Raw genomic sequence first — 22,058 nt, forward strand, 5'->3', positions numbered from 1 at the left:
CTTCAATATAATATACAGACTTTACTAGCAAGGAAATGCAACTTAAGTACAGCTACATCAATTACTTATCTCCATATAAAATTAATATCCTGATCCATAAAAATGATTCAAATATGTACTTATTATCCACAGCATAGGTAGTGGTCCTGGTGGTCTCTAATTTGTAAAAAGCTAGGCGGACATGATAAATGGCCACTCATAAAATTGAACTTCAAGATTCCACAAGAATTCCACAGAATGTAATACTCTGCCTCCTTCAATGGTGTATTATGTCAGATTTTCATTGAGAACCTGAGCCAAATTGCAAAAACTGCATGTCATCACTAGAGCATGACAACAGTATCTCTCATGATGAATAAGTAACCAATTTATATAAATTGTATCAAGGTGCATAACTGCACGAACATAAGAATAAGAGAAACTAAACTAAATGCAAAGATCTTAATATAATCACTGCAACACAACAAGTTGTATCTGTGACCCCCTTTGTCTATGACAAACAGTTATGCTCTCATTATAATGTGGTAGCTGGGGGTCCATATATGCTAACTACATTGTGTTCCAAAGGGCATTAAAATGAGAACTGTACATTTCTAAATGTGGTGTATTGATTGTATACTTGCCCGTGGTATAGCATAAATAATACAAATTTGTCCAAAAAATGGTGTTTAGAAGAGAAAAAAATAAAATATAACATTAAGCTTCAACCATTAAGTTATACACTGCTATGGTTTTGGTCATAGTGATGATGTGTTATATCTGTAATCATGTTATAATAAAGTGTATTATCATGAGGGAGAGATGCACATAAAATATAGTAAGAGAAACTGAGCTAAATGTAAAAAAAATGCCATTAATGCCACATTATGTGCCTGCACCATGTGTAGTAGTTGTTGTTGTTGTAAGGTTTAATGCCATTTTTCAGCACAAGATAGACTATACATGGTGGCCAGTATAAATGGTGGAGGAAGAACCCAGAAAAAAATCCGGAAAAAACCACTGACCCATGAGAAGTGACTGGCAAACTTTCTCAGGTACCCACATTGGCCAAACCTGAGACTCGAACCCACATAGACAGAGGTGAGATGGCAGTGCAGTGATCCGTAATGGTGAGCACTTTAGACCACTTGGCCACTTGGGGCCCCATTATGTGTAGTAATCCTCTCTTAGATAAATAAAACTTTTCTTCAGAACTATTTTTATTCTTTCAGTACAAGTAAACCTGACCTTTGCCTTTTTGCACCCCAAACTATAAGGGTTCTTTCTTACCCCATGTACAAGCCATTTACAGTGTATGCTAACTGTAGATAGTACACATTTTGAGTTAAGGTGCGAGAACATTATCCTTATCTTAGTTACAGTGTACTTGACCTTTGACCATGAAACTGATTGGTTACTTCCATACCACAAATGTAAGCTATCCACAAAATTTGGTAGCAGTAAATGGTGTAGAAGTCAACTTACTATGGTGCTGCTCTACAGTTTCGTATTTTGCATAGTGTTAGAATTTTAAAGAAAAAGAATTTCCCAGGATTTATTCACTGGTTATACTGGCTATATAATAAAAACTTTGTATATCTTAGGTGTTGTTTAAAGAACTTTTAATTCCCTTTATTTTGATGTATGAATGATGGGTGTAGTTTAGGTTCTAGAGTATAATACAGCTTGGGCTCACTTAAGATGTGCTCGTATAAAAAAACTGCTAGCTCCAGCATGGTCATTTTCATTTCCTCGACTTCAGAGGTAAATTGTAGAAAAAAGAGCAGATAACTTTTTTTACTTTTCAGATATTTTGTAATTCATGCATTGCACTTTCAGAAGCTGCTATTGCCTACTTCAGCAAAATTCGTTTTCCCTATTTTAATAACTGCTAAAGTTAGTGTATTTTTGACTAATTGTGGTTAGTTTGTCAAGCACATGGGAGCATTCATTTTGTTACACCATGTGCTTAGATCACGTACAATTTCCACAAGTACAGTACAGTATCCAAAGAAATGTCACATTACATCAAAGTAGCATAGAGGTATGCCAACATTATCTCCATTGTGCATGTTACAAATGCAAAAAACTTCACCTTACATACATCACTCTCTCAAAAGTACATAATAACTGGTGAGTGCCCCCTATGCAAAAACCATTTTCATTCATTCAGTCACAGTGACCTTGATCTTTAAGCTCTTGTGCCTGAATTTGATTGGGTTCTTCCTTACCCCAAGTGCATTATATCCACAAAGGTTGATAAATATATATGTTAGACAACTAGTTACTGTGTGGAAAACAAATTGGTAACAGATGGACAACATCATATCATAATATACTCCACTGTTAGACAGGCACCTGAAGGCTTGGCAGCAACTTTGTCAAAGTTAATGGAAAGTGGATACCTATGTCCCACCTATGCTTTGCAGGTGAGACAAAAATTAGGAAGCCTACCCTAGTTCTTTAAAATGTGTGATACTAAAAGTGTGCAGGGCAACCGATATCACTGGACAACAAATTTTTACAAAAGTCATGTTACTGAAATAAAATTAGTCAATTCTTATCAATTTTTATGTGCTGAACACGAATATGACAGTCGAATTGCAAAATTGGCTCTAGTTTTTTTGTAATCTGCAAGAAATTAATGTTTACATAACGAAATGCATTCCAATAGTAAAAGGTCAACTGTAATAGCCTACCTATAAAAAATCAAGTCATTGACTACATCTTAGATTTCTTCGCCTGTCTCTTGTACAGCTGTTCGGGAGCATCTCTGAGGAGTGTCCAGCAGTAGTCAGCCAGCATTGTAGTGGACCATTTTCCCTGGTATCTTTGTTCCATTGTTGCGATATCTTGATGAAAACGTTCGCCGTGTTCATCACTAACAATACCACAGTTGCTAGGAAAGAAATCCAAATGGGAATGAAGGAAGTGAATCTTTAGAGACATATTGCAGCCAAGTTTCTTATACTTCATCAACATGTCTTCTACTAGTTCCTTATAGTTTTCTGCCCTAACATTTCCGAGGAAGTTTGTAGAAACTAGGCGAAAAGCATTCCATGCTTGTTTCGCGTCACCTTCCAGCAAGTTGTTGAACCGGTCATCTTTGAAAAGCTCTCGAATCTGAGGACCCACAAAAACTCCCTCTTTAATCTTTGCTTCGCTGAGTCGAGGGAATTTTTCATGCAGGTATCGGAATGCTGGCAAAGTCCGGTCAATGGCTTTCACGAAGTTCTTCATCAAACCTAGTTTGATGTGAAGGGGTGGTAGCAAGATTTTCTGAGCCTCAACCAGAGCTGGGTGTTGGATATTCTTCTCTCCAATGGCTACATTCTGCCTGTGAGTCCATTCCTTCCTCATGTAGTGCATTTCCCTTGCTCGGCTATCCCACTCGCATAAGAAACACATGTATTTTGTATATCCTTGCTGCAGTCCCATTAAAAGGGCAACTACCTTCAAATCACCACAGAGGTGCCAGCTGTACTTGTTATACTCAATGGAATTCAGTAGCTGCCTTAAGTTATCGTATGTCTCTTTCATGTGGACAGCATACGCTACTCGAATAGATGGAAGAATGTTTCCATTGTGCAAAAGCACAGCCTTGAGACTCAGCTTCGAAGAGTCCACAAATAGTCTCCATTCTTGTGGGTCATGAGTGATTTTTAAAGCATTCATGAGGCCCTCAATATCGGAACAGAATATCAGATTACTTTCCTTTCTGAAGAAAGGCTCCAATTGCTGGTGGCGCTTTCGATATGCAGTAATTGTGACATCTTCTTCTAGAAGATTCCATTGTTGGAGTCTTGATCCTAGCAATTCTGCCTTGTTCTTTGATAAGTCCAAATCACGAATCAGGTCATTTAGTTCTTCCTGTGTTATTCTGTGTGGGGTTGATGATGCACCACAGTGAAAATCTGGATCACTGCATGCTGATGGACCAGGAGAAGAACAGGTCGACTCACCTTTGTCTTCGTCAGATGAATCAAGAGAATATTCTGCTGGAGGTTCTGGAATAGGAAGTCCCTCACCATGTGGAACTGGTCTCAATGCAGACGGAATGTTTGGGTAGACTATTCTCGACTTCTTTCGCTTCGTTATTCCGCCGGAAAGAGGAGGAACCAAGCAGAAGTAACAGTCATTTAGGTGGTTGCTTGGCTCTCTCCACACCATTGGGACTGCAAACGGCATTGATGACCTTTTGCAATTCAACCACTGTGAAAGCTGTGTTGTACATGTAGCACAGCATATATGCGGAGCCCAAGGCTTGTCTTGGTCACCAACCTTGCATCCGAAGTAAAGATATGCCTTCTTCACTTGAGAATTGATACTTTTCTTCTGGTTGGCAAATGTCACTTCCCCACAAATATAGCAAAAATTGTCCGCGGTATTAACACACTTTCGAGGCATTACTGTTCTTTATTGTACGTAAATGGATAAAATAATAAGTTTTATGTAACAGTAGCTTGAACTGTCTCGCACAACGTCTAAAATATTTTAAATGCTGAACCTATCTGATTGGGCTTTATATAGTACACTGCTTACGTCAGCTTCAGCAGCCGCCTGGCATTAGTATAATAGGCCTACACATGTATAGTACACTGCTGACGTCAGCTTACTTCAGCAGCCGCATGGCATTAGTATTGCATTGCATCAGAAAATGATGCAATCAACTGTGGATGATGTGAGCATGATGGTATTATGCAATGTTACATCATTATTCCGGATGTTGCTGCAGTCCTACTGGAGAAATTTACACAGTGAAACATAGAAAATGAGGTATATGAATATCTTCAAAACGAGAGCCAATACAAATTTTTCACGGTTATATTCGTGTTCGGCACACCAAAATACTACAGATTAGGGCCTTTTCAAGTCAGTAATGATTTCACTGTTGACCAGTGTATCCTGTTACAGTATCTTGTATGAGACTACTGTACATATATTCTCATTAGTCAAGTCCAAGTGCAAATTGTACAGAGCAGATCTGCTGCTGCATAATGCATCTGCAGTTCTGGGTCAATGTAGTGCTTTTTATGCTGAATCAATAGAACAAACAACACAGACCCTGATCTGTTGGCACATTATGCAAGGCAGATTAGGTCTATGTTGTCTGCAGTTGGACTTCTCTTACACGCTAATATATATTGTATCTCTTCTGCAAAAAAATGTTGGCCTTAGAGAGTTGAGGTGGATTTATATCAGGGTGGCATAATGGTAAAAATACATTAAATTGCTTTTAGACAAGGTGGCACATGATTAGAATACATTAAATTGCTTTTAGACAAGGTGGCCTATGATTAGAATACATTAAATTGCTTTTAGACAAGGTGTCCTATGATTAGAATACATTAAATTGCTTTTAGACAAGGTGGCCTATGATTAGAATACATTAAATTGCTTTTAGACAAGGTGTCCTATGATTAGAATACATTAAATTGCTTTTAGACAAGGTGTCCTATGATTAGAATACATTAAATTGCTTTTAGACAAGGTGGCCTATGATTAGAATACATTAAATTGCTTTTAGACAAGGTGGCCTATGATTAGAATACATTAAATTGCTTTTAGACAAGGTGTCCTATGATTAGAATACATTAAATTGCTTTTAGACAAGTGTCCTATGATTAGAAAGGGCTGCCTCTCTTGACTGAGTTTCTTAAGATGAGGATCACTGTAATTAATAAATTTCTTTAATTCTTCCTAATTGTTTGAGTATTCAAAAGATTCAAATTTTCTAAAATCTCAAGTCTAATTATACCTGCTCAAGATGCTTGATGACAACAGGACATGGTGACATTCACTAAATAATGCAGCTTTCAAATGGTCATGTAAATTCAGATTCCAGTGATTGAACTGGAAACCATTAATGTATGTACTAAATGTGTATTCATATTTTAAAGTGTATTTAGATTTACAGCTTAATATCTGGTCCTTTGGAGCCTGTTATTATACACTGGACATTTTATATTTCTTTGATTATAACCAGGCTGGTAAAGATTTTGCTATCACTGCAATAAAATACTAGCCAACCATTCAACATGTTTACAACTGCTTTATCAAAGCCATTTTAGAGGCACCAGTTGGGGACAAAGCATTTGAAAGAAACAGCATTGTGAGCATTCTCAATATTCAATAAACCTTTGAAAGTAAGCAAGAATGACTCAGTTTGATGTGTAACATACTTTTACAGGATTAATCCTTGAACTTAGTTCACAGAGAGCCTTTTTTAGCATGAAAATTCACCTTCATATCAAGATATGCACTCAATGTAAATTTGGTTGAAAGGTTGTTGTTGTTGTTATTGTTGTAGGGTTCAATGCCATTTTTCAGCACACAATAGGCTATACATGGCAGCCAGTATTAATGGTGGAGGAAGAACCTGGGAAAAGCCCCGGAAAGAACAACCGACCCACGAGAAGCTATTGGCAAGCTTCCTCACATACCCACATTGGCCGAATCCGAGACTCGAACCCACGCAGACAGAGGTGAGATGGCAGTGATCCGTAACGGAAAGCGCTTTAGACCACTCGGCCACTCGGGGCCCCACTTGAAAGGTTGTAAAAAGGTATTGGAACTTGAACCTGGGCATGAGTTTCAAGTAAAATTAAATATATTATCCAGGAAAGTAGGTCACAACCACTTTTGTTCCAAGATGCACCCATAATGCAAATTTGATATCAACAGCCATGGCCCTTTCCAAACAAAGAGAATGGACATAATTAAAGCAAATTTGAATAAATCCTGGTAAGTAGGTTACAGTAAAAAAAAAACTGTTGCACAGCATATTCACTTGAAAATGTATTTGCTGTGTAAGTTTGATCTCAAAAGGTAAAGTGATTATTAGTGCAGGGAATAATCAAAACAATACTTGACAAACCATGAAAAATGTATTCTTCAACAAATCTGTTCTTACTTCTAAAATTCTGATGTTTTAACTGTATGATAACCCAACAAGTTTATTGGATCAATGATAAACCATTTCAGACATTTGTACCAGTCACTGACCACCAGTATCAGACTATCAGAGCTTTTGTATGGCAATCCCGTTATAGTGACAATTCATACAAATTTGTTAAGTTCTTATAATAACAGTTACGTTTGCTTGAAAGGAAAATCAGATTTTTAAAAAACACACAAAATTTAGAGATGGGCATTCAGGGGCATTAACTCTTCTAAATGATGGCATGGAACATTACATATTCAACTAATTCAAGGCCTCATCAACATCAAGGTTCATAACTTTGGCTGAAATGCAACATTCCATAATCAAATTATGTTGCAGAAAGTAAAATTAGGACAAAATATGGGACACAACTCTTTCAAATGATAATGTGAAACAATTTAAATAAAATTTCTTCAAGGTCTCAATCATACAATACCACAGCCAAATCTGGATGAAATTTAACAAATTGTGGCAAAGTTTACAGAAACCAAACCGTGACGATGAACACAAAGGGCTATAACTCTTCCACATGAGACAAAACCCATAGAGGCACACACCAAACTGCATCAAAATATGTTGAATGGTTCCTGGGCTATGCCAGAATACATACAACATCCTATCTGGATATAAAGGTAATTAACAAGGGTCAGATGTCTATCTAAAATAGAGTTAAGGTATGAAACCCATAAAAGGAACATTTAGGTCTTGAGATGTTGTACACGTCAAATTTTCTCAGAAAATATTCAGTAGTTCCAGGGCTATGGTTCTGCTCTGGACTTTGACACTTTTACACTGAGTTACAAATTTAAATCTTCTTCACTGATAATTCCTATTATAAGAAAGGTTTATATCTCAAGAAGAGTATTCAAGAACCAACTATTTTGTTTATTTCAACATGTGAATGAAAGGATTAAGTATGAGTTTCAGAGCACAAGGAACCTTTTTACATTTATCTGATATTTTAAAATTTCATAAGTGCATGTTCAGAATATAGTAATGCCTACTCTGTGAAAGTTTATTTCTGTATTCTGAGAGCAGGCAAAGTTAGTGTGATTTGTGCTATTTCACACACATGAGTAGTCATTTTCATAAGCTGTCTGCTTCAGACAGCTGAGGCAATGTTAAGAATTTTCTTATGAGAGGGAGGTCCCCTTACATCTACTAGTGGGGTGAATCAATGGTTGATATGACCTTGCATCTAGAAGTAGCAATAATACAGATTTTCAAAATAGCCACCATGGTGGCCACATTAGAGAACAGACTGGCATCATTTTAATTTACAACCAACCATATATCATAAATATTCTTCTGGTAGAAACCACATATTAATATACCATTCTGTTGAGAAGTAATGAGAACAAGATTCTCAAAATGGTTACTATGGGTGACCATACTAGACATCAGTTTGGCACCATTTTGATTTAGGACCAACTAGACTTTGAAAGAAACCTTTAAGTGAAAACCCCATGTTTATATGACCATCTGTTGTGAAAGAGTAGCAATAACAAGATTTTCAAGATGGCAGCTGTTGCCATATAGCATATTAGAGCTGAACCATTTTTATTTCAAATCACCTAGGCATCAAAAGAAGTCTTCTGGTAAAAAATCCCATGTTGATATGACTTTCTGTTCAGAAGGAGTAGTGATAACATGATTTTCAAGATGGCTGCAATTGTGGCTATACTGGACATCAGAACAACACCATTTTCATTTAGGACCAACTAGAGAGCACAAGAGGTCTTTTAGTGAAAACCTCATGTTGATACTATTCAAAAGGAGTAGTGGTAACACAATTTTCAAGGTAGCAACTGTGGCAGCCAACTGGATGTCTGAGTGGCTTCATTTTCATTTATGATCAGCTAGACGTGAGGTGAATGTGTGTTTGTAAACCTTCATGGCATTCATCCAAATAGTTTAGGATTTAAAAAAATGATAACAAATTTGTGCTCACAAATGTATAGAAAAATGGATAACAGATCATTCCAGTAAGCTTTTCTGGTCTATGAGCAGATGAACTCAACCGCCCCCCAAAAAAACATAACACAAAAACAAACAAAAAAGCCCCCAAACAACAGAGTACCACAAATGGCACATTATATGCCCATCTATGTTTAATACACAGTATGATTGACTATGGAGAATATTGATCAACATGTCCCAAGGACTTGGTCAAGGTATGTGGTCTTGAACTAAACCTAATGTGCACAAATTCTTTTATGTACTTGACTTCCAATGACCACCACCTCTGACCTTTACAGCCTATACTCTATAAGTTTCTTTATGATTCTAAGTTCGAGCCATCCACAAAGTTTGGTCACAGAACTGACTTTTGGACAAAAGTTATTCTGCAAAACTAATAAAATTTTATTTGTGCCACATCAACCTTGACATTTGACCTTTTGACCCTAAAATTCACAGGCTTCTTCCTAGCCCCAAGAACAAGTCATCCTCAATGTTTGTGAACTGTCTTCTTTTGGTACAATGACCTTGATCATTGACCCCAATATTGATCATGTTCTTCCTTATCATGTGAATGTCAACTACATGTATATAGTTTGGTAACTGATGACAGTAGATAATTTGAGTTCTTGTGCAGAAATGAAATTGATAACAGATGGATGACAGATGAACAGAGAACATCAGAATATAATACATTCCTTCTTATGACAAGCATATCAAAATAAGCTGATAACTTGTTTTTTTAAAAAATATTATGAAATTTCATAAGTGCTCTTTCAGACAATGGTAATGCCATACTGTGAAAATTCATTTCTGTATTTAAAGGACAGGCAAAGTTAGTGTGATCTGTGCTATTTCAAGTTTATTTTCTGAACACACAGGAGGAGTCATTTTCATAAGATGCCTGCTTTAGATAGCACTTAACTTTCGTTGTAATGATCCAAAATAACTGTCAACTCACATAGGTGAAAGATATGTATACTGTAACTTTTTCTACTTTTGAGAGTTGTACAGCAAAATAATATTGCCCTGTACCTTAACCTCTTTCAGCCAAGTCCCAAAACATGAAGCTAAAACTGTACCGATAACACTTTTTGCCGACTATGCAGACACCATGCACAGCCGATTATTAAAATTGCCGATACTGATTATGAGACCGATTATTTCAAGAAACCACCTGTTCTACAATTAGTGAAAGCACTAGCATTTGATTGACAAGTAAACCATGCCCTGTTTTTGTTATAACTAACAATGCCTAAAATGGGTGCGGATTTAGGTTAACAGTTCAAATGTGGTCTCAGGCTACCATACATGTGATAACTATTTCCCACATTTTATACACCACCTTATTTCTTATTGTTAACTCATAAATGCAAATAAAACTCTTTACTAAATAACATATTTATTCCGTATTAGTTTTTTGGGGGCACATAAATATGCTCTGTGTTATATTTCTTTGTTCCTTCTTTTAATTTAATAATCAATGCTTATATATATGGTACAGTAATGCCAGGTCAAGTTGACTCGTGTAAGTTTCATTGGTGGGAATGGAGATCATAATTTGCTTGTCGAGAAAAAATCTACAGCATTCAGTGATCATTCCTGAGATTTAGAAGCAATTCACTAACAAGCAAAGCATGTAAAGCGCAGCATAAATAAATTTCTGAATGCCTGGTTGACGGAGATGTACTTTGTGAAGCTAGCCATAAAAAAAAAAAAGGGGGGGGGGGGCATTTAATTCCTGAATGCGTGAAATCGACGGTCGCATTATAAGTCACTTATCTTACATTGCAAAGTATGATCATAGGGTTTTAGTATTAAAATGTCATTATCTAAAATAAAGTTTCTTACAAAACTATTATTTGAAAAAGAATATGCATAATATAGATTTGCTTAATACCTGATGTTTCTATTTCAAAAAGAGAGACTGTAGGAAAGTGGATATTTTACATTTGATAATGCATTTATTTCAGGTGACAACAGTTAGACCTATGCACTAACGGTGATGCGCAATGCAAAGACCATGGAAGTAGTGCAAAACAGTCATGTAATGATTTATTTTGTAATATGTATTGCTTGTTGTCAATAAAGTAATAACTATCCCATCTTTTCAATTTTCATTGCCTATTACATTAATAGTCTTGGAAAAATATTCAATACTTATTCTGTCGACATTTTTTGAAAATTGGCAACAAAATATTGAGATTGGTGATTTTTTTGGGCGACAACTTTTTATAAGCCAGGACCATCCCTGTAATGTGTATGCTGAAAGTTCAACGGCCACATGAGGCCTCACTGGCTGGTTGGCTGCTGTGATTGAGATGAGTGCATGCATGGTATTGATAATGTGTTGTGAGCAGACAATCAGCAGTAGTTTACAGCAAGCTTGTTAAAAAAGTATTTACTTTTAAGAATATACTCTTTCAATTAACCCCCAAATCAAATATTTTTTCCTTAAATTCCACTATTTAATTCTGATTTAAAATTCAAGCCACGTCAAGATGAATGTTATTAAATTTATATTTTGGAAATTTGTTTACATCGGCACCGATTCTTTCTGCCAATACTGATAATACTGATTGTTCCTATACTCAGCCCAATTATGAATATGGCTGATTAATCGGTACAGCTTTACCTGAAGCAGAACTCATGATGGCTGCAAGCAGTGTGGCACACTGGATCCAAAGGGCAGTAGACACTGTGTCCCTCATCTTCCAAATTTGGGGAAAACAACATTTTAGATGCACAAAGGAAAGTAATGGTACATATTGCACTAATAGTGTTTTAAAAGTGAGATAATCTTATTTGCTTTGACAATTATTCCACCTTAACTTTGTGGTCTGCACTGTACTATCATTGAACATTATTGCAATAAAAGTTTTATTATGTACTCAAGTAATTTATGAAAACATTAACATGTCTGAATATCTGGTTATTTTGAAATGAGCTAAACCATGGAATTTTCCATTCCAGATCTTGTTCTCATTTTTCTTTAGTGTACACTTGTTATCTACTGGAATTTAATATAATAAATAACCATGTTTTCTGAATTACTTTCTTTAACAACTAACAAATCAATAATTAAATGACAGATATAGTCTCTTTTATCATTATTTCAACCTCAAAATAAATTAAAATTTACATGACCACAGGTGCAACTTTGACCTCAACAATACATTACACTAACAGCCATCAAATACTTTACACTGCAAAGAGGCAGACTAACACAAACCTTTAATGTTTCTACTGCTGGATGCATTGTTTTAAAATAGATATTCATTGCCATTTTACTGTTTTTACCACCTTTCGTGACTATGGCCATCAAAAGGAGACCAACAGAGACATAGAGGGATGAAAAAAAGCTGTACTTTTTTCATCGATTTTTTTCTGATGAAAAAGTGCACCTTGGGTCAATATTTGGAGGACAAAAGATGAAAAGTTGTGCTAAAAAATGTTCAACTATGCCCACAAAGATCTGTATCCTTAGATTAATGACAGTATGCAACAAAGGGTTTAAGTGGGTCTAATGCTGTTCACTTGGATTATATAACTGAATAGCTGACAATTTCATTAAGCAGGCTTCAGTATAATAATATAATATAAGTACATAATTAAGCATAATACTATAGTAAGAACCTGATCCTGTACAAACTATCCCCCAACCTTTATTTTATCTAGAAATGACCTATTTTATTACGGTCTGCAACAATACTTCCAAAGATGTAGGCATAATTGATGTGTTGCTCTAGCTAACAAGCAAAAACTCATCCGAGATCTTGATTATTGTAATGATCTCTACATATGTAACAAACTCAGCCAGTCAGATTTAACATTGCCTCATTAATATCAGCAGATCTCACTTGTTAATGATCATAAGCTTTCTTTAAAAATGCTTGAGCAAAACTTATCTAAATTTGGTTTGCAGAGTGGTAACAAGCTCATCCAATCAGATCTACTATTAACTTATGATTGTATGTGGATACTGTTCATTATTTAACATGACTGAGATCATAATGATGTAAGCCTATTTTCCAAGTTTGATCAAAATCAGACTAGCAATACTGAAAACAATACAGTAAAAGCTCTACCAATGAGATGAATAATCATCTCATTAACATAAATGAGTCTCGTGCATTATCCAGTGCATCTGAGATCTTGATGGTGTAAACATATATTCCAAATTTAATCCTAGTTAGACCAAAAATAAGTCCTCCAGAGAAGTAATAAGTTTAGCTATTTGGATGCACTATTAGTTCATTAATATGTGTGGATCTCACTCATTATGAAACTCATTTGAGATCTTTATCTAATTATACAATTATGGGCTTCTGTTGAGTTCAATACACTGTTTTACTGAGCTCTGAAATAAATTATTGGCCAACACCAAGCAGAGGCCAATATCTATCTTTTGCAGCTCAATTAAACAATATATTAATTGGAAAAAGCTAGTAGTTGTTTTATTCCTTTCATACTGTAATCTAAAGATATCCCACTGTGAGCACATTGTTATTTTACACAGCTGTAATCACTAGTAGAAAACCAACACTTATAGGTTACTGCATTTGTATGGGAAAATATGAACAAATTTTTCGGATGGATACACTTAACGACCTTTGGAGTGTAGTGTATCCATCCGACAAAACAAGTTCATATTTTCCCATACAAATGCAGCAACCTTTTCATGATATGCTCATTTTTTTATTCTCCCTAAGGCTTAATTATATAAACAAATATACACTATAAGAAACTGAATTTATACTGTATTCCAAACTAAATAAACAAGATTCATCAGTACAGAACAACAACATTATTAATGCACACATAACTACACCCAGATAAATTTGAACTTTGTTGCATCCTAGAAATCACTTTTGAAAGAAAACTTTGGTCTACTTAAAATTGAAATTTAGAGTCAGATTGTGAATGAATGCGCATTGCAACAACTTTTCCATTTGGTCTGGAATGAACAGATTTTGGTATTTTTGTTGATTCCATGAAATTTCGTGATTATGGACTGGATTTATCTGTGTCGATTCTACATAAAGTACATCTGAAGTATATCATAAAATATTGCACAATTCTGTCAATGTAAACTTAACAGAGACAAAAATGAGCATATAATAAATTATTTTACTAATTAGTGTGTGTGTAACCTGTCAAGCAACACAGAATTCAGAATTTGCTTTATGAAATTAACAAAAGCTTGTGTTCCAAGTTTAATCAAAATCAGATTAGAAGTATGGTCTCCAGAGTGAAAACAAGCAATTGTTGATGGACAGACACAAGATGCCATAAGGCCAAGTGAGCAGACAATAATTTTGTCCATGGAAAATACAGAAGAAAAAAATTGTTGACTGTTTCTGATGAACCAATCGTCCATATTAAAACTAGATTGCAAACACTATTAGTAATATAGGAGTTACATCCCAGACAGGGAAGATGGACACATGCATCATAGACAAGCCTGTTTTCAGGATATAATAACACTGTACATGTTGCATATTTTCCCAGATCTGATGCAAAAATGAAAAACACAAGTGGATAAAAGCATATTTATGAGTCTGTTTGAATGATGTAATTCAAAGACCATTTGGAAAATGAAGTTCAAGGATCATTTGGAAAATGTAATTCAAAGACCATTTGGAAAATAAAGTAAAGATACATCTTTCTGAATACATTTTATGTCAGCTATTTCTATGTATCAGCCACATAGAGTAAAACAAACACACATTCCATATTAACAGCTGTTCCTTATTCCACAAAATCAGGATGAAATATATGGGAATATTTCTATTCTGATATCCATTCAATGCAAGCACTGAATATAAAATGCATAAAGGAGGTAGAATGTGGGATGAATTCCTAGACAAAAGAAGGACCTAGGATACTCTCCAACAGGTATCCACACAATGTGAGAGAGAGAGAGAAAGAGAGAGAGAAAGACAGAACAGTTCCTCATACTAAAAATTCTGCTCTGAAATGGAGTTTCTGTAGACTGAAAATTCCTTTTTTGTTGTAATGGTTTACTATATTAATTTAATGAAGAAAAAATCAGAAGTGTGGATATAAGAATTCAGACTGATCAAAGCTAATTCAATTTTTATAGAAACTATAGCTGACCTTTATGATTTTCATCTTCATCACTCTCTGAGCCGATACTTGGTATTCGAATATTTGTATCAGGTGGGTGCTGTAAAGTCCTAGTCTCACTGCGGACTGGAGGTTTCTCAAATGCAGCAGAATGGGCTGAAGTTGGACGGGAATCAGGCTGTGAGTCACCACCAGATGAAGCAGATGACATTGATAGCCGACTCAAACTGTTCCTAGTCTCCGTTTGAACAGGTGATGGTGAGGTGTTGTGGTGAGTTAAATCAGTCTTATTATTATTTTTTGTTTTGGGTGATGGAGATCTTCTGCGCGTAACAGCTTGAGGTGATGACTGAATGTGAGTGCTATTATTTTCTGACCTTCCAATGTGTGATCTTGAAGAAATAATTATTTCAGTTTGAATGTGAGGTTTAATAGGTCCTGACAGAACTTCTTCAGTCTTTGGTTTCACCTCCTTAGGCTCTAAATGATCTAAGGCATGTTTTGGCATGGTTAAAGTGGATGGTTCTTCTGGCATAGATTCTCTTTTTGGCTCATCTTTATTTGTTAAATCTATGATGTGACCATAGTCAAATACCTGGTTTCCACAGCCTTTATCAATCTGTCCACTAAACACCATTTGCCCTTTTATGAAAATCTGCACATCTTTCACACCTATGTCAAGTTCCTGAAATAAAAAAACAAACAACTGAATTTCAAAGCAGAAGATATTTGTATTTTCATATCCAAACATTAACATACATAAATTTTTTTAAAAATGCAAGAAATGTTCTCCAAGAAAGCATCAACTATCTGACAAGTTTGGTTTTTCATCTATCAACCTTACAATCATTATCTTCAGAATCTTCACAATATAACATAACATTTCTTTAGAGACCACCCCTTCTGCCAAGAAAAAGTGGTCTTTTAAGACAGGTGATCTCTCATAAAGGTCAGAACACAAAAGAATTGAATAATTAGTGTAGTGAGAATATGGTCTCTCAAGCCAGGCAGTCTTTGATGGCGGTGGTATCACAAGACAGCTTCTAGTCTACACGTATTTTATAAGATTAAGTGAAATGTCCATGGTAGTGTTCCATACAGGCATAGTACTATAACAATAATATTTCACAGGATACTGGGTAATAATATATTATTAAGGTTCATGGAAGAAAAAGAATTCTTAGTCTAACAATCTTCATTTTACATATAAATAATACTAAGCAGTTATAAACAATATGATGAAATATTTAAAAGCAATTACTTTTGTACAGTAATACAAAAAATATGATGAAATATTTTAAAGCAATTACTTTTGTACAGTAATACAAAAAATATGATGAAATATTCAAAAGTAATTACCTTTGTACAGTAATAAGAGCAGTGTAGTCAATGATTATGCTGAACATGTATATTTACTTAAGATCAAAACCAGACAGGGGAAAGTAACTCCATAAAGGTGTTCAATACTCTACAATGCATTTATGCAGATTGCTACTAAGTTTGAGGATGATTCATACAAACACAGAACATGTTAACCATAGCTAATAGCTTGGTGCCAACAGAGCTGATAAATTTCCAGTTAATCAAAGACAAAAGAACTTAAGAAGTATTTCCTGCAGTAAAATTATGGTATCAATCAAAGGTGAAAATCAAGGAAATTGCTGCTCTTGTCTTACATGATGTGCATTATTCTGGATAGTACAGTTGTTCCACACTAAGTTTTCACCACTGCTGTTGTTGTTGTAGGGTTTAACGCCATTTTTCAGCACACGATAGGCTATACATAGCGGCCAGTATTAATGGTGGAGGAAGAACCCCGGAAATCCCCAGAAAGAGCCAACGACCCTCGAGAAGCTACTGGCAAGTTTTCTCACATACCCACATTGGCCGAATCCAAGACTTGAACCCACGCAAACAGAGGTGAGATGGCAGTGATCCGTAATGGAGAGTGCTTTAGACCGCTCGGCCACTCGGGTCCCCTTCACCACTGCAGTTAGCAGTTTGATCATTGGTTCTGAATAAGCCTTAGTTTTACTACTATGCCACAATGATAAATAGCATGATAGAGACTTTTCTATACAGTATATATCATGACATTAATTAATTTTGTGCACATTATTTTTACAAATATTTTATGTGAAGCTTGACTCTGTCAACACAATTATTACTCTATATAAAGCTGACCCCAACAAGAACCATCTATACCCCATGCCTGTTACATCTATACCCCATGCCTGTTAGGGGAAAGAAGGCTTTGATGAAGATTTCATATATATGAAGTTTGTATATACAAAGTATACAGAAAAGTGATGGGAACACTTCATATATATGAAGTTTGTATACATAAAGTATACAGGGAATCGATGGGCACACTTCATATATATGAAGTTTGTATTTATAAAGGATACAGGGAAGCAATGTATATAGAGTATGCAGAGAAACAATGGGCATAACAAGTTTTGATTCAGAAATTAAAGCATGTACTTTTCATGGATGGATGAAGAACCAAACGGAACAAAATGTTTCACAAAAAAATATTGAAATCAAATAATTGTTAATTGCAAAAGGCATCTGCACTAGTAGTCTTATATGTGTACCAAATTATGGAGAACTCTCTTAAGGGTAGTCCCATGCAGTAAAACATACTTGGAACCCTGGGAAGGCACTTTCAATATACCCACAGATGCAATTTAGAATTTGGTATATTTTTCATATGAAATCAGTAACTAAAGTAACCTGGCATATACCTTTAAAACACTGTCTTCCCTAGGTACAATGTATGTTTGAATGGAACATCCCTAAATAGTTTTGGAGTTTTGTCTCAGCAAGCAAAGCTCGAACAATGGAAGAATGGAAAAACTGACAAAACATTAAAAATACTGAATCTTAAGAACTGTGAATAGGAAAAGGCATATCTGGACCAATGCCTATTATGTGTTGAAAGTTTAGACACCCTTAATAGCTGTCAAGTTATGTTCTATAAACAAAACGTGTGAATACTGCATGGATATATGAACAGACAAACAAAGGTAAACATTCAAAATACTAAAATTAAAGAACTGTGAATAGCAAAAGGCAGATCTTCGCCACTAGTCTGATAATTTATGTACAATGTTCCCAGAGATAGCCTGAATGGTTCAAGAGTTTTGTCCCAGATAACACAATAAAAACCTTAAATATATCAGAACCAAAATAGTCATATCTGGACCACTAGTATGATAAATATACCAAGTTTCATGGAGATGTCTTGAATTGTTTCAGAACTATACTCTAGTTAAGGATGTATGAATGATGGCTGGATTGAGGATGAAACAGAATATCATGTATAAACCAAATATGCAGATACACAATTCTGAACCAGTTAGAAAAAAAAAAGTAGCCAATGATTACAGAACTCACCTCAAAACGATGTTAAAATTTTCCATCAGACCAAGTAAATATTAATTATCACAAAGGAAATAAATTCAATGAAAGTACTCTTAACCTAAATATATTGACCCTGTGACAGGACAAAAAAGACTTAAAACAATGAAAGGGAACAATCTTTCCTATGCATTCAAAGTAGAGGTATTATAATAAGTTGACAAAAACCAACAATTAATTTATTCTATAAAATTATTCTTGACATACTCTGCTTCTAAAACTATTATCACTGTCTATGACTAGACTACTGATTTCACTGGGTGAATGTCAGAGGCTTAGAGTACTCTTGGAGTGACAGCCAGTATGGCCACCATTACAAGCACAGTAACTAACTTGATTACTGATTTCACTGGGTGAATGTCAGAGGCTTAGAGTACTCTTGGAGTGACAGCCAGTATGGCCACCATTACAAGCACAGTAACTAACTTGATTACTGATTTCACGGGGTGAATGTCAGAGGCTTAGAGTACTCTTGGAGTGACAGCCAGTATGGCCACCATTACAAGCACAGTAACTAACTTGATTACTGATTTCACTGGGTGAATGTCAGAGGCTTAGAGTACTCTTGGAGTGACAGCCAGTATGGCCACCATTACAAGCACAGTAACTAACTTGATTACTGATTTCACGGGGTGAATGTCAGAGGCTTAGAGTACTCTTGGAGTGACAGCCAGTATGGCCACCATTACAAGCACAGTAACTAACTTGATTAGTCACTATGGCTGTGGCTTCACATGAAATATATGCAGTCCACTCTTTTAATATCTCCTCATTCACACGTACAATACAAAAATGACCTGTTTATTGGTAACATATCCAAATCTCCCTGGACCATTCCCACCTTTAAAAAAAAAATAAATATCATATTTATGTTGGGGTGGGAGGTCTGAGCATACACATTATAGAAAGCATGGCTTTCACTGAAACCACATATAGTTGGATCATAATGTATTAATTTTAAACAGGGTCTAGCAAAATTACATGATAATTTATCAAACCCTACCTATCTGATATCAATAAGAAGAAAATTTATTCTCTCATTCACATCATGAAGACTTACTTCTCTTTAATAAGCCAATGAATGAGACAAATTTACAATTTTTACAAACTGGATCATTTTCTTTGTTATTTCTTAAACTGCAAGGTCATGTCATCTAAAATCATGTCACCTACTTTTTTCTTAACATGAACAGTCAAACAATCATCACATGATACAAAACAACAAATGCAAGAATAAGGCAATTTGTGACCAAATATTGATGCTGTGAGTATTGGTGATCAGGTGACAAAGAAATGATGTAAGGAAGTGCAGAATCTATTTGAAAATAATGGATAATCATCACATATGTAAGCTTATTAAAGTTACATATTATGTTTTAATTGATGTGAAGATAACTATTCTATTTATGAAATACAGGCAGATATAGTTCAATATAATCCACTTAATTTTGCTATTCCATACCTGAAGTGACTAAATTATGCTGCTACCATGTTGTTTCAGCAAATTCCATATTTCTGACAGGAAATATGCTCTTACATCCCAATGCATAGTTAAACAAAGTCCATAATTCCATAACATGATTATCCCAGCCAATACAATGCATAGTTAAACAAAGTCCATAATTCCATAACATGATTATCCCAGCCAATATAATGCATAGTTAAACAAAGTCCATCATTCCATAACATGATTATCCCAGCCAATACAATGCATAGTTAAACAAAGTCCATCATTCCAGAACATTTTGCTGTACAGGGATATAAATCTGAATGTGAAGCCTCATATCATATTTGATTTCAACTGACTGAATTCTTCAAAAAATTAGTAGAAAAGAAAACTTCTGTTGGATTTGATAAATCTGTGAAATGAACTTGTCCTTTTCTTACTTACTTTTAAACTTGTATTGAAATTCCAGATCTTTATAGTGGCGACCTCTAACTGATCATCTAGATCCGTTTTTCTTAGATTTATGACAAGTTCAACAGGACGTCTAGGTCTGAAACGGCAACTCCACATGTTGCGCTCCTTGTTCGTCTGAAAATATTAAAATAAAAAATTAAGATGTTAATGATACGATAATTATGCTGAAGAAGAGAAGAGGAATAGTGGGATAGCATCAGCTATTATAGGGTTCATACAGAATTCTGAATGATAAATTCAAAGACTTTTCCCAAACTTTCAAAGACCACAAACTTAGATTTCCAAGACCTACTTTCACTAACATTTTGTATACAAAATAATGCAAAATACTACAATATTGTTTAATGATGAAATGAAACTGAATGGGTCATTAAATGAAAGAAACCTGGAAAATTTGACTGCATCCAAATCTAACAACCTTGGACAATTTTATTTGTGATTATGGAAAGATATTAAAATGTTTGGGTTTATTTCAATTTTCAAAGACTTTTAAAGACCTCAGGGTAATCTGCTCGATTTTCCCAAACTTTCAAGGCCTTAAAAATGCTACCTCATTTTTCCCAAACAGTCCATAACCTTCAAAGACCATACAAACCCTGTATTTTTCTATTTTTATCAGTAACTGCAATATTTAATAATGGATAGTCATTATTTGAACATATTTAAAAGGCCTTCTATGCTAACATGCTTACGTTCAGCAATTTGTGCAAAGAAGTCATTTAAAGAATTTTCTTTTTTCAGTAAAGGCAGCACAGAACAGCATCACTGCTACAAATCTGAACGGCCTTCAAGCCAAAGATGCTTTCTGTCAAATTTGGTAATGTCTGAGCAGCAGTTCTGAGAAAAAAAATCAGTAAAAGATTTGTCTAATTTTACTAATAGCAGACATATTTGATAGTGGATTGACATCAGCTGTACAAGATTTAAAGGCTTTCATGCAAAATATTTCCATCAAATTTGGTTAAACTCTGTAATGTGGTTTGTGACATGAAGTGGCTTGAATTTTTTCTAATGTTAGCAACAGTGCCAATATCTGAAGGCAAATCAGCACCATGCATTCTGTCAAAATTGGTCAACTTCTGATGAGCGAGTCTAAGAAGTTTTTTTAAAAAAATTATAATTTCAGTAATAGCAGCTATATTTGATGGCAGCAGCAGATCAGCATCTTATATCCAAATTAAAAGGTCATGCCAGGACGCTTTCTATCAAATTTGATCAAATTTTACTAAATGTTTTTTCAAAAGAAGTAATTTATGTGTTTTTTTCCAGTGAAAGGTTTTCATGCTAAGAGGATTTAACTAGAACTTACTAAAATACTGAAGAGTGGTTTTTGAGAATAAGTTGTCTAAAGGTTTATCTATATTTAGTGACAACAGCCACATTTTTAGTAGCATATTCAATGGCGTCATTTGAACAAATCTGAACGGTCTTCATGCTTTGATGAAGTTGGCTGAAACAGGCTGAAACAGGTACAGTGAATTTTTGGGAAAAGGTTTAACTGCAAACAAATGAATGACTGATGATGCACAACAAACAAAACTGAACCTTGCCATAAACTCACTCTGACATATGGCCAGCTTAACAAGAAAATTGTGCACTGCATGTTTAATTCTATTCATGCTGAGGTTAATACATGTTTAATTCTATTCAACTTCTCATGCTGAGGATTATACAGTGTAAAGAAGACATTTTGTATGTTCATCCAAAAAGACTTCTAAATGGTGAGAATCATTTTATAGATAC

At 35.0% G+C, this 22,058-nt stretch overlaps 1 protein-coding gene across 2 annotated transcripts in view; it reads right to left on the reverse strand.

Moving 5' to 3' along the window:
- Positions 1 to 22,058, reverse strand: part of LOC149803166 (katanin-interacting protein-like) — a 225,754-nt gene that overhangs the window by 98,782 nt on the left and 104,914 nt on the right. For both annotated transcript variants that reach the window (XM_089952787.1, XM_089952785.1), the window contains exons 15-16: positions 20,286 to 20,429; positions 15,002 to 15,656 (exon numbers count right to left, since the gene is read on the reverse strand). In XM_089952787.1, coding sequence (XP_089808913.1) covers positions 15,002 to 15,656; positions 20,286 to 20,429 — 799 coding nt within the window. The remainder of the gene's footprint in view (positions 1 to 15,001; positions 15,657 to 20,285; positions 20,430 to 22,058) is intronic.

Source organism: Sinohyriopsis cumingii, chromosome 3, assembly GCF_028554795.1.
Source record: "Sinohyriopsis cumingii isolate HCF-2022 chromosome 3, ASM2855479v2, whole genome shotgun sequence".
Lineage (NCBI taxonomy): Eukaryota > Metazoa > Mollusca > Bivalvia > Unionida > Unionidae > Sinohyriopsis > Sinohyriopsis cumingii.